The following is a 13,850-nucleotide window of genomic DNA, read 5'->3' on the forward strand; positions in this document are numbered from 1 at the left end:
ATAAAAATAATAACTCTTTTTAAAATATTTATTTATTTATTGTTTTGTTTTGTTTTGTTTTGTTTTTTGAGACAGGGTCTCTCTGTGTTAGCCGAGGCTGTCCTGGACTCACTTTGTAGACCAGGCTGGCCTCGAACTCACAGCGATCCGCCTGCCTCTGCCTCCCAAGTGCTGGGATTAAAGGCATACGCCACCACGCCCGGCCTATTTATTTATTTATTATACAACGTTCTGCCTGCATGTATGCCTACAGGTCAGAAGAGGGCAGCAGATCTCATTACAGATGGTTATGAGCCACCATGTGGTTGCTGGGAATTGAACTCAGGACCTTTGAAGAACAGCCAGTGCTCTTAACCTCTGAGCCATCTCTACAACCCATAAATAAATCTTTTTATTTATTTTCTATTTTTATTTTTTAAAAATATATTTTTATTGATTTATTCATGTTACATCTCAGTTGTTATCCCATCCCTTGTATCCTCCAAATAAATCTTTTAAAAAGAACATTATATATTATAATTCTTGAATGTTTTATTTCCTCTTTTGGAGTTATCTTTATCAAGTTTCATTGGGATATGGCAATACTATATTAATTTTATTAAACATTAAGTCGTTATTTTATGTAAACATTTTGTAAACATTTTAAACAAGGCATGAAATTATTATGTACTCTAAAATTAATAATTAAAATGTTGAGTATATGACAATGAAATAATCTTTTGGGGTTGTTATGGAACCTTCTCCTCCTCCTCCTCCTCCTCCTCCTCCTCCTCCTCCTCTCCTCTTCTTTCAGAAAGTGTCTCACAGCCAGGAGTGGTGGCACACGCCTGTAATCCCAGGACTCAGGGAGGCAGAAGCAGGAGGATCTCTGTGAGTTCTAGGCCAGCCTGATCTACAAAGTAAGTCCAGGATAGCCAAGGCTATGCAAAGAAACCTTGTCTCTAAAAACCAAAAAACAAAACAAAACAACAACAACAACAAAACCCACCAAAAAACAAAAAAGAAAGAAAGTATCTCACGGTGTATGTAGCCTTGGCTATCACCATCATCATATCATCATTTTGGTTTTTTGAGACAGGGTCTCTCTGCGTAACAGATATTTATTTACTTTATTATTTTCAGGCATGTGTAGATGTGTGTATTTGCAAGTGAGTTTGTTCATGTGAGTGCAGGTACCTGAGGAGGCCAGGAGGCACTGGGTCCCCTGGAGCTTGAGTCACAGATGCTTGTGAGCCTCCTGACACGAGTGCTGGGAACGGAGCCCCAGCCTGTGGAGGATCAGCAGGCAGTCTTAGCGGCCCCAGCCACCTCTCCTGTTGTGGAATTCCCGGTGAGTGAACGTGATTCTTAGGAATTCATGGCTATTAGTCCCCCTCAATTTATATGAAACTGTTAATACCATCGTTCTGGAAACCTGGGACAACTTAAACCCTCAAAAGAAGAAATGGAACACCCGGGCATTTAGTCCACTCCTATCTTTCAGAGTTACGTGGGCAGAGTGTCATATGTTTGTGTCTACACATGTATCCAATGCATATATTTAACGTAAATATTTCCTGCACGGGCACGTCTGTGTTTCTTTCCTGGCACTGACGGAAGGGCTTGGTGATTGAACGCTGTTGCCTCAGCAGCTTAAGGAGTCTGTCTCTTTCCATCCATCATCTCATTTAATCACTGCCATTATGTAAATAAGGGAAGAGCAGCCCGGAGCTTTACTTCCTGGTGGACCGAGGGCTCCAAATAAGGCTACATACCTCCTCCACTGAACTGTTGCACCGCACAGCATGCTGGGAAAAGTAAGTAAGTTTGGCTGTAGCTTGAGGACAGATGGCAGCTTTTCCCGTTACCATCGTCATCCTCAAAAATGACACTGATGTGACATAGGTGTGAAAGTCTGAACAGAGCTTAAAGCTTGCACGCGACTTGCTCAAAGTCACACCCTCTCTTTTCGGGCAGGTGCTTGTTGATCTGAGAACCAGAGGTCTTTGTGAAGCAAGTGGGCACATGGGAGGATGTCGCCACAGCCTGGAATCCGTAGCACAAGCATGGCGGACAATGCTCGCTCCTCAGACTTCTACGGCCTGTCTGGAGTTCATGAGTCTTGGTGAGACTGAAGGAACGCGCATCATTCATCTCCCACACTCCAGATAAGGGCAGCCGTGAGATTAAGATCTGATGTTCTCAGGAGCTTTAATCTGGCTACTGCTGGGTGCTGAGTCAAAGCAGCAGCGGGGCAGGGATTCCCCAGCCTGTGTCACTGGGAACGTGCTCTGAGGCGGGTAGGCTGCCTCAGCTCTGGGTGGGAGCTGCTGGAACCCAGAATCACGTCCACAGGAGAGTCACCGGGGTGTTCTTGCTTGCCTCATGTCATCATGCAGTCATCTTGGTTTGCCCAAACAAGTTGCTTTATTTAGGTAGAGATTGACTTAGCTTGGCCAAACATGCTGATCAGACCTAGTCTGAGCTCAGTAGAAATGGGCCAGTAGTGGAGACAGAAAGAGATCTGAAGTCAAGTAGCTTGACTAATCACACGAAGCGTGAATGTGTCCTACAACCAAGGCAGGTTGATCAGTTACTGTAAAGTTAACACACAGTGAGTGTTGGACATGGATTCAAGGCAAGATAGAACCCAGTTCTTTTAACAGGCCCCAGACCTTAGCACCACTGACTCCATGATGGAAGTGCCATTCAGGCCATAAAACTCAGCACGTAGACAGTACCACCTACCAAAGTAAAAACAAATGCCTAATCCATCAACATCCACAGCTCTGGGACAGCCTTTAAGTGCACTAAGCCTGTTTTTTGGATTCTGTGGTGCTGCTTCTGGCTAACTGTTCTTGTTAACTGAGGTGTGTCAATGCAGAATGTGATTTTGTGCTTAGAAGCTCAACCTGAGAAAAGCTCAGTGATACACTGGGATCCTGAACACCCAGTATAGTTGCCAAAAGACTAATAAAGACCTTCTATTGCCCACCCACCCCAAAAAACATAAAAAGCCAGGCATGGTGGCACAGGCTTTTAATCCCAGCACTAGGGAGGCAGAGGCAGGTGGATCATTGTGAGTTCCAGGACAGCTTGGTCTACAAAGCGAGTCCAGGACAGCCAAGATAACATAGAGAAACCCTGTCTCGAAAAACCAAAAACCAAACCAAACCAACCCAACCAACCAACCAAACAAACAAAAAAAACCAATAACAAACAAACACCTTTCTATTGGCTTAAACCCATGTCTGAGCAAGCCTCTCTAGTGTATATTGCACAGCAGTTACCAAGTTTCTATTTTGTGAAAACAAACAAACAAACAAACCAAAACCAAATAACAACAACAACCAAACCAAAATAAAAAACAGAAAAACCCCAGCCAGCCAACCAAAACCCCAAAGCCCCATGTTTTGAAAACAAAGGAGGGAGCCTGGCTCAGTGGCTCAGGCCTGAGATCCCAACACTTGGGGAGGCAGAGGCAGGCAGAGTTCTGTGAGTTCGAGGCCAGCCTGGTCTATAAAGCAAGTCCAGGACAGCCAAGGCTACACAGAGAAACCCTGTCAGAAGGAGGAGGAGGAGGAGGAGAGTAGGGGCAGGGGCAGGGCTATATCCCAGTGGTCCAGAACTGGCCTAGCCTGTCCAAGGTTTGATACCTAAGATGAAATCTAGCAGGGAGGGGAGAGACCAGTGTGGACTCCTGGCACCAACATCCCACATCAGGAGGAAGAATAAAGCAAGTTGCTGAAGATCCATCAGTAAGTGCTGAGGGACCTTGAAGGGAGGCATCCCTACCCTACCCTAGCGAGGGGGAAGCTCATGGGGACTCCAGCTTAGGTAGAGAATGACTGGACACAGAAATCAGGCATGCAGGCGAAGGCGCTTGGGAAGCCTCTTCTCCATCTGCCTTGAGAAGATCACAAGCCACTGGTGCTAGGACTGGGCCCCAGGATAACCCCAGGATAACCCCAGGGGATCCCGGAGTCCTGCTGCCTGAACATAAGTACCTATGCTCACTCTCTAGGGATTTCTTCCCACATGGCAGCCTCCTTCAAAGACAGTCATAGGAAATCCCTGCCTGAAGGAGTCCCCCACCCCCGTGGTGCAGGAAGCTCTGCTGACGCCAGTTCCTGTAAGCTCCCTAGGGCTCTGTCCTGAGGGTCATCAGCTCTGTGATTTTAATATCACCAAGAGAAAGACTACATGGGTTGGGACTAGGCCCCTTCCCTAGGACACACAGCGTAGCTGATTAGTAAAACAGGCTGCTTTGATGTGCCCCGTGAACTCCCAAGGCAAGGCTATCGTCAGACGCATTAGCTACGCAGCTACACCATCGGAGAGGACATTAGTAATGCAGGCACAGGAGGCTAAAAGAAAAAAAAGGTCGTGTAAACTGGGTGTGCTGGTGCACTCCCATAATCCCAGCACTTGAGAGACAGACACAGGAGGATCACTACAAGGTTAGCCTGATCTACATGATGAGTGCCAGGACAGCCAAGGCTAAATAGCAACACCCTGCCTTTCAAAAACCAAATTAAAAACAAAACAACAACAACAACAACAAAACAAGCAGAAACCAGGCATGGTGGTGCACGACTTTAATCCCAGCACTCCGGAGGCAGAGGCAGGCAGATCGCTGTGAGTTCGAGGCCAGCCTGGTCTACAAAGTGAGTCCAGGACAGCTAAGGCTACACAGAAACCCTGTCTCAGAAAAACCAAAACAAAACAAAAAACCCAAGCAGAACTAATGGGTGAAACATGTAATAAGGTCACCACAGGTGACGACAGCGGGCCATCTTCTGTGTACCAGGCGATGATGTCCTGTGCGCATTTACTTGTGTCTCCCTACGTCAGCCCCGCTGGCCTAGAACTTGTGACTGCCCTGCCTCAGCCTTTTGAGTGCTGCGCTGACAGGTGTTACCTACCAACCCTAGCTTCCACGTTTCGTATTCGCACTTCCGACTTGAACACATTTTGTTCCCACAGCACCCGTGTGGGAAAGCCCATCCTTTCTGTGGTACAGAAGCCGAGGCACAGAGAGCTTGAGGAAACGCTCCAGGCAGAGCGAGGGTTTAAGGGAGGATCTTCTGTTTGCACACAGCCACAGCTGGAATAGGCAAGCGAGGCTGAGCAGAGAGAGAAGCAAGAGGAAGGGTGGCTGAGTCAACATCTGGACAACAGCCCACGGTACGGAGGAGAGAACACGGGCGGGATGACACCTGCCAAGCCGATGTTGGTAAAAGTCTGGAAAACTGAAGGTGAGGCTTGGCACACTGACGGGGCTCAAAGCAACCTAAAGGAGACAAGGAAGAACCCGGAAACCAGACATGCGCAGCGCAGGGCCAGGGAATTTGGAAAGGACTCCAGATAATAAATATGCCATAAAGTGCGTCTTTTCAAGTTTTCTTCTCCTAAAATTTTTTGTTGGCAGACAACGTTACCACAAGGAAGCAGAAACCGAATGGGCCTTGCTGCTCTGCTTTTCTCACCTTCTCTTCTGAAGGACCAGGCAGGAAGCTAAAAGGCTCAAAGAGCATCTGTTGGTAAGGGCAGCAATCAGCCGCAGCTACTGGCTGATGGACGGAAAGCAACAGCAGTAATGCAAAAGGGAGGCTAGTGCTGGGAGGCACTCAGTGCTCAGCAGGGAGGCGCTCACTTCCTGTTGAGTTCTCACTAGGCCTGGAGCTCTATCCTCAACGCAGAGGAAAGAAATTCAAATCAAGTAAGAAAAAAAAATTAGTCCTATCAAATTTCTGACTGGAGCTTGCTCACTCCCACACCTCTTCCTGTCGCAAGTGATAAGGGGATTTAAAAATATGTCACAGCCGGACGCGGTGGTGCACGCCTATAATCCCAGCGCTCGGGAGGCAGAGGCAGGTGGATCGCTGTGAGTTCGAGGCCAGCCTGGTCTACAAAGTGAGTCCAGGGCAGCCAAGGTTACACAGAGAAACCCTGTCTTGGAAAACAAAACAAAAATTATTGTTGCGTCTGTTTACTTGGTGTGCGCGCATGCTGTGGTTTATATATGGGGGTCAGAGGACAACAGGGAGCCATTGGCTCTCTCCTTCACCGTCTGTGTCTTGAGGATCAAACTCAGGTCGCCCTGTTTCGCAGTGGGTCCCTTTATTTGCTGGGCCACCTCACCAACTCACGATAAAGGCCTTTCACTCTCCTTTCCATATATCCAAGCCCAGGTGAGGTTCCTGGCTCAGCTCCCTGTAAATCCCTGTCACCTCTCCTGCTGCACCTTCCTGTTAGGCCCACTGCCTTGCTGCCTGTCGCCACAACGCTGCCACCGGCTGCATTTTCTTTAAGCTCTTCTTCCAGAGAACTGGCTTGTTTTCAAGATCTGTTGGTTTCGATAGTGAGAGTTTCACTGCCACAGCTGATGGTACAGCCTGCTCTGCCCATAATCCCATTTAAAAACAAAAAAAACACCAAAAATGAGTCCATTCCCGTTTCCCAGGTTTTCCGCACAGCTTTTGCAGACTTGGAGACACGGCCTCCCTCTCCCCCAGTGGCTGAGCAGTAGTCATGGTAGGTGTGGGCATGGGCAGGCGTGGGCGGCAAGAAGAAAATGGTCTGGTGGTAAGCCAGCTGCAGCAAGATATTTTTAAATAGCTTAAGATAACTTACTTAGAATTCTATGCCCAGAGAAAATATCCTTTAAACTAGATTAAAACCAAACAAAACATATCACATCTTTCCCAAACAAGACCCGAGAGACTTGGCATGAATAGACCTGCACAGAGGGAAAGCGTCAAAAGTGTTTAGTGGAGGAGGAGGAAACGAAATCCCAGCTGGAAGACAGCAGCTTCGAGAAGACGTAAGCCAGGAGAGCGTTGTGCTAAGTGAAATAAGCCAGGCGGGGGGGGGGGGGGGGGGGGGGGGGGATAAACGATGTGTGACCTCACTTGCCCAAAACCAAAAACATTGCACTCAGGGAGGGAGAATAGAATACTGATGCCAGGGCCTGGATTGTGAGGGGTAAGGTTTCAGTTAGTATTTCTTTTCTTTTTTTCTTTTTCTTTTTTTTTCTTTTTTCTTTTTGAGACTGGCGTGTAGCTGAGGCTGGCTTTGAACATCTGACTCCCTTGCCTCTGCCTCCCAAGAGTTGAGATAACAGGCTTGTGCCCGGTGCCCAGCTGTGACAGGTTTTCTTACTTGTTTTTTGCTAGGTAACCAACCCAGGCTGGCCTGAACTTCCTGTGTCCAGGCTGGGTGAGGGTCTGGGCAGTCTACCTGCCTTAGCCTCCTGAGTTGGAATGACATGTGTGAGCCACTGTGCAAGGCTTGGAGATATGGGTGCCAAGGGCGTGTCACACAGGCAGTTCCAGGGGGACTTAGTGGGTGCAGCTGCTTGGGCATAGCATGCATGGCACGAGACTGACCAGTTCAACCACTTACGCTTCTTTGACAGTAGTATGTGAAACTTCCTACTGTGGTTTGTGCCTCTGCAGCAAGCAGGTTCTTATTATTTGTAATTATTTTGTTATGTTTTATAAGTGAAAGCCCCTCATTTAATTTTAATCCTGTTACATTCAAGGCACATGTTAGTGATAGGACATGTGCCCCAGATCACCGTCTCAGCTGCTGTCGTACAGAGGCCTTGGCACAGAGCCCAGCCATGCTTGTGTGGCTTGCCTCGACTCATACAGTCTGCATGGCCAGTCACCACGCTTTGTCGTGATGGGTGATGTCAGTCTCCAGTTTCTATGGTGACACTCTTATAATTGTGTGCTCATTCCTAGTAACCTTGTTTGTTTGTTTCTCAGGACTGCAGGAGTATGTGGAAGCTGTCTCTTTTCAACACTTCATCAAGACTCGCTCACTAATCAGTATGGAGGAGATTAACAAGCAGTTGACGTTTACAACAGAAGACAGTGGGAAAGAAAGCAAGACTGTGAGAAGTTAAAATCATGTTTCAGTTTTATTCTGTAATTTATATAGCAGCATAGTGATTGATGGTGACTCTTGACTTCTTGAGGCCTGCCTTGCTAGTCCCCAGAGAGCTGGCTATTCAGTGTCTCCACTGGTGACAGAGCAGGAATGGCGAGGCTTCAGAGAGTGAGGAGCCCAGCACACTGCATCAGGGTGCTTAAAATCTAGTACTTGATGTCCTCAGCACTGCTAGGGTATGTCCAGGGACCCTGGTGTGCGCCCACTGCAGAGGGCTTCATCAGAGAGTGACTTACAGAGGCATTAAACCCTGCACTGTCTGTGCTCAACAGCACTTCATTGTGACAGCAGTCAGAAGAGCCAGTATTACTAAACTGTCTCATGCTCTTCTGAGTTCAGGAAGGAAAAACCTTTTGCATTTTGACTTTTAAAAAATACTTCTTAAGCCGGGTGTGGTGGTGCACGCCTTTAATCCTAGTACTTGGGAGGCAGAGGCAGGTGAATCTTTGTGAGTTCGAGGCCAGCCTGGTCTACAAGTGAGTCCGGGATAGCCAAGGCTACACAGAGAAAACCCTGTCTCAAAAAAAAAAAAAAAAAAAAAGGAAAGTGCTTCTTTCATGATTTGGATTTGAACATACAACATTCATGCCCAACTGGGCTTGATCTCTTCTCTCAGATGAATTAAGGTAAACAGTGTTTTCTCATTTTTCTCCTTTTATTAATTTTTAAAAATACCACTCGGAGTCAGGGTAGTTAGACAAACTATTAGAAATCAAGATTACTTGAATATGAAGCAAAGTGTTAAAATTTACAAATTAAGCTTAATTTGGTGTGAATAAAAAAATTGTAGTCTAATGAACCCCTGTGTTTGCTCATCATCCATGGCTGTTCATGGCGTTGACTCATCCCCTAGTCAGGATGGGATCAGTGAGAAGTGGAGCCAGCTGTGAGTCTGCTTCCTGAGCGTGGCCTCCTTTCTAGTTCAGCAGAGAGGCAGTGGGGAAAGGCCGGCTGCGTGTGCTGAAGCTCTGAGGTTATGACCTAGACATACTTCTCACGCAGACTGAGCCTCTGTTCTTAGGTTCCCTCAGCTGAAAAGTCTGAGAATTTGATAAAGAAAATTTCCTTTTAACTTGACTTGTGAGAATATTGTCAGAATCATTAAAGAAATTGCTGTGCCAAATTCCAAATATGCAGAAAGGTAGAGGGAATGATAAAATTCGTTAGTTTTGCCAGGTAGTTCTGAATCAATTATTTTAAAGTTCATCAGTGGTGTCATTGTCATCCTAAACACTCAAGTGTCCATCTCAAAAAATTATACTTTAAGCAAAAATTGTCTTTATTAATAGTTTTTAGAAAGCAGAATTTATTTTGACAAATTTTACTTTAAATTTGTTTATGCTTATTTCTCTAAAATCAACTTATAACCATGACCCCTTCTGTGTAATAACAAAGACCATTTATTTTCTGAAATACATTCTTTTAAGTGGCATTTGACATGCGTTCCTCTCCTATGACCTACTATTACATTAAACAAAACAAAACAAAGACCAGTCTGGGCTCACGAGAACCCAGATACCTTTATGATGCACTTTCAGAAGTGTCAGAATGGGTAGGAGGCGGTCTCTGGGCTTCCTCTTTCTGTTGACAAGCAGGACTTTGACCACTGCTGTGTTTTAGGCCTCTTTCTCGTGTCAGTCATGGGCCATGGGGCCACGGGATCTGCAGGGTGTGAGCGGGACTGAGATGTGTGCTGTGGATGCACAGGAGTGCTCTGCCACTTCCTTCTTAATTCGCACGCTCCACAACCTGCAAGCAAAGCACAAACTAGTCAGCATGGTGTCCTGCCCTCCTGCTCTAGTCTCAGCCGGTAGTACTCTTTAACCTCACTTAAAGGTCCTGAGACACAGCGCAGGTCTTTCCCTGTTGCCTGTATGGGCCTACTGCCCAGAGCGTGCTCACAGCTCGCCTAGCTGTGCTGCACTCAGTGCTGACAGCTCAGGCGTTGCTGTAGGAAAAAGCTCCCGGCGAGAGAGGCACATGATGGTAGTGCTGGTGACAGCCGCCGACATTTATGGATAGTTTTCTTGGGTTGCACATTATGCCAAGAGCTTAGTGAATGTTGTCTTGTTGAATCCACAGAGACTGAGGTAGATAACAGTCCTGTTTGCAGAGAGGGAACTTCAGGCATGGGAGAGGTGAGGCAAGGCCACACAAGAGGAGCAATGCTTGTCATTTGAGACTGGAGGATGGAAGGTGCAGATGGAGGTGGCTGTAATGTAGATACGGTTTTGGGTAGTAATAAAGCTAGCTGAGTGACAGCGTGAGGCAGTTGGCACATGGCTGGCTCTGTGGAGTTAGGCTGGATCGTTTACTGAAACTGATGGGTTTTAGTGTTTGAAGAGGCTACACAGAAAAGGCTATCTTTGTGGAGGGGCTGGAGAGAGGGAGCAGGCTGCGGTTTCAGAATTCAGTTCCCAGCACCCACAGGGAAGTTCACAGCCGTCTCTAACTCTGGTTCCAGGGCATCTGATGCCTCCAGGATAGACATGAAGGCACAGCGCCCGGACACATACAGTTATAAAGGAAACACTGAAGGGGAGGGACGTGGCTGCTGAGTAATGTGGCGCAGGGCGGACTGCACAGTCTGTGGCTGTGATCACTTGGCCGTGGCAGCTCTGTGTAGGGGTGACAGGACCTCAGCACTTAGTCACGATTCTGACTGGCTGAACATGAGCAGTAGGAGATGGTGGCCCTGGCAGGAACTGGGTGTGGTCGCAAACTTCGGGCAGTGCAGGATAGGGAGGAGAGGCCAGCTGAGGTAGGGAAGCGGGCGTAAGGGAGGGGTTGTGATTGCAGGTTGATAGTGATGGTCACACAGTGAAGTCAAGTCAGCCTTCTTAGCCTGTGTCTCCTGTGCTCAGTTGTTGGTATTTGATTATTGTAATGTATCCGAGCCGCCTGGCTCAGCTCTGTACTCAGCGTATGGATGGATTCCTTGTGCCCCTGCCATATAGTTAACGCATGGAGAAGACCAGTGTGCCTCACCTGCTGCTGATTCCAGTGCTTTATGACTGTGAAGCCTTAATTACCCACTTTATCACAGTGTTTTCTTCATGTGTGTGTGTGTCCTTCTGTTTTGTCTTTACCAGCCTTCCTCTGAGGGACAAGATAAGCAGCTTGTTACGTGGAGACTGAACGTCACACCTGTTGACTACCTGCTGGGAGTGGCCGACCTCACTGGAGAGCTGATGCGAATGTGCATCAACAGCGTAGGGAATGGGGACATTGACACCCCCTTTGAAGTGAGCCAGTTTCTGCGCCAGGTTTACGATGGGTTCTCTTTCATCGGCAACACGGGGCCCTATGAGGTTTCCAAGAAGCTGTACACGTTGAAGCAGAGCCTGGCCAAAGTGGAGAACGCGTGCTACGCCCTTAGAGTCCGGGGCTCCGAGATCCCCAAGCACATGCTGGCAGATGTGTTTTCAGTTAAGACAGAGATAATCGATCAGGAAGAGAGCATTTCCTAAGCAGCCCACTCCGCTCTCTGATGAGCTCCTGGAGACAGTTGGCGAGCCTGTTCTCAGTGTGCATTCGACTTTATTGTGGCTTTTGTAGACGTCTCCAGCTGTACTAGTTTGAGGTCGTTCACAGCTGTACATAGTGTGTCCGCAGGCTCCCACGCTCACGAGCATCTGCGTGCAGTGTCTGTGCATGTGCTTCTCCCGGGGTTTGCTTTGTTGTTGTGTGAACATGCTTCTGGTTGCACACTCTGCCACACCTCTTTAATTCACTTTGAACTTGCAGTGAGACTTTGAGTGGCAGGAAGTCTCTTAGTGGGTGCTTCTCTACGTGGAGAGGAAGTGCAGTGAGCCTCCTGCTGGGAGCCTCTGGGCACTGTGGTGGCAAATCTTTAAAGCAGGTGTAGAGTGTGGGACAAAATTTTAAAATGTAAGTTAAGTATAAGTTTTGGTGATATTATAATGAGAACTCGTGTAATATTTTGGTCAAGTTTAGGCCATTTTGAATTTATATGAAACGGCTTTCCAGAAGAGCTGATGGCTATCCAGGTGTAACGCTCTCCAGTTAGTGTTTTCCTTTATCACAGATGTGGGGATTGGAGCTGAGGTGGTTTTCACTGGTGATGCTGAGTAATTATGCGTTAGTCTATCAGCTGTGAGCAGGTGTCCTTCGTCACGGCCTTAGGGCTTCCTAGTCTAGCACCTTTAGAAACCACAGTAGAGCAGCTGCAGTGGCTGGAATGCTGACAACCAAACCTTCTTCTCGTCCCTTGTGTTAGCCAGTGATGTTGCCAAAGAAACTGAGCTCTGTGTAGTTCAGCAATAAGACAGCTGCCAACGCGGAGGAGGGAGGGAGCGCTGGTGTCGCGCAGCCAGGGGTTCAGGCTTCAGCTACCCAGCCAGTCAGAGCTCCCTGGGCTGTGAAACTGGCTTAGGCATGGCCTGCCAGCTGACACCACCATGTGCTTTCAACTACTTTTGTGAGATCTCAGAACTTGGATACTGGGTTTTATTTTTTGGAAAGAGTATCTATTTGTAAGGGCTGGTTCTTTGAAAGTGTAATTTTCCAAAAATTACTACTGAAAGAAAAATAAAATGTGTACATGCTTGACAAGCTAGATTTGTTGGTCTTGGTGACGCGGCCTGTGGTTCCTCTTTTAAGACACAGCGCTCAGTTATGTTCAATCCCATTACCTGGTTGGTTGGTTTGTTTGTTTTTTAGCTACTTCAAGTTGAATTTATAATGGATTGAATAAAATAATGGATTGAAGAATGTTTTACAGAAATTTAAAACAACTTTTGAATAAAATATTAAAATACAGAAATTCATTGGTTTTGTTTTATTTTGTTTTTTGTTTGTTTTTTGAGACAGGGCTTCTCTGTGTAGCCTTGGCTGTCCTGGACTCGCTTTATAGACCAGGCTGGCCTTGAACTCACAGCAATCTGCCTGCCTCTGCCTCCCAAGCGCTGGGATTAAAGACGTGCACCACGGCCTTTTTTTTTTTTCTTTTTTCCCTATTAGTTTAACTTCTAAAATTACATTATTTATTGTTGCATAATAGTATGTATAGAGGTCAGAGGACAGCTCGTGGGGTTGTTTCTCTCCTCCTTCCATGTAGGTGCCGGGGCCTCAGTGGGGGTCGGGCTTGGTGGTAAGGCGCTTCTCCATCCCAGCTCAGCCACACCTCGGCCTCAAGAGTCTGTTCTGACAGCAGCATTTGGAAATTCTCAGTAAGTCTAGTTGTGACTTTTGGGTAAAATGGAAATCTAAGAGTGCTTTTCTCTTTTTCTTAAACCCTGAGGTAAGGAGGCTTCCCAGTGGTTGACTCAATTTGAAATGCAGTCCAGGGACGTCCCTTCTGCTCTGTGCTCCTCACACCCTTGTAGTTGGCTAGGTTTTCAGGCTTGGTGGGGAGACTTCAACAGAAGTGGGCCTCCTGTGTTCTCTAAGGTCAAGAAAGGCAGTTCCTGGAAGGGAAGATGATAGCAGCCTGACACCTCAATTGATTTGTCCAGGGACAGACACAGGAGCAAGCCAGGCTGTCCTGAGCCGGCTTGGGGTGTGTGTGGCCTCTGGTGTAGTCAGCAGCGCCTCCTGCAGCTGTGTTCTTGGTGCAGTGACAGTGTCGTCTGTCTGTCGGTGGGTTTTCTCTTCTCACAAAAAGGAACTGGTTTTGGCTGCCTGAGTAGACGACTCAGTTGGTGGAGGTGTTTGCCACCAGACCTCATGGCCTGCACTTGATCCTTGGAACCATGTGGTGGGCAGAGAAAAAGGCTGCAGGGCACCATGGCACGTCCCCGCCTGCTGCAAACAAAATTAATACAAATGTAATAAAGAATTAGAAGAAGACACCAAGTAAAGGTTCCATGGCAAGGTGGTGACAGGGTTGTGAAATGAAAGTGGATTATTTGTTTCCAGTTGTGATTTCTTGTTTCTGTTAAATGAGTACT

The 13,850-nt window shown here is 47.2% G+C and overlaps 1 protein-coding gene across 1 annotated transcript; it reads left to right on the plus strand.

The window, feature by feature from the left end:
* The first annotated feature begins 2,045 nt into the window (after positions 1 to 2,045).
* On the plus strand, positions 2,046 to 11,423 carry Tsnax (translin associated factor X). The gene is made up of 5 exons (XM_051168872.1): positions 2,046 to 2,104; positions 5,483 to 5,522; positions 6,238 to 6,370; positions 7,731 to 7,882; positions 11,031 to 11,423. Exons 1-5 carry the CDS (start codon positions 2,046 to 2,048, stop codon positions 11,406 to 11,408), a joined length of 762 nt encoding a protein of 253 aa, XP_051024829.1. The 3' UTR covers positions 11,409 to 11,423.
* Positions 11,424 to 13,850: the final 2,427 nt, after the last annotated feature.

The sequence above is a fragment of the Acomys russatus genome, chromosome 26 (assembly GCF_903995435.1).
Source record: "Acomys russatus chromosome 26, mAcoRus1.1, whole genome shotgun sequence".
In the NCBI taxonomy this organism is placed as follows: domain Eukaryota; kingdom Metazoa; phylum Chordata; class Mammalia; order Rodentia; family Muridae; genus Acomys; species Acomys russatus.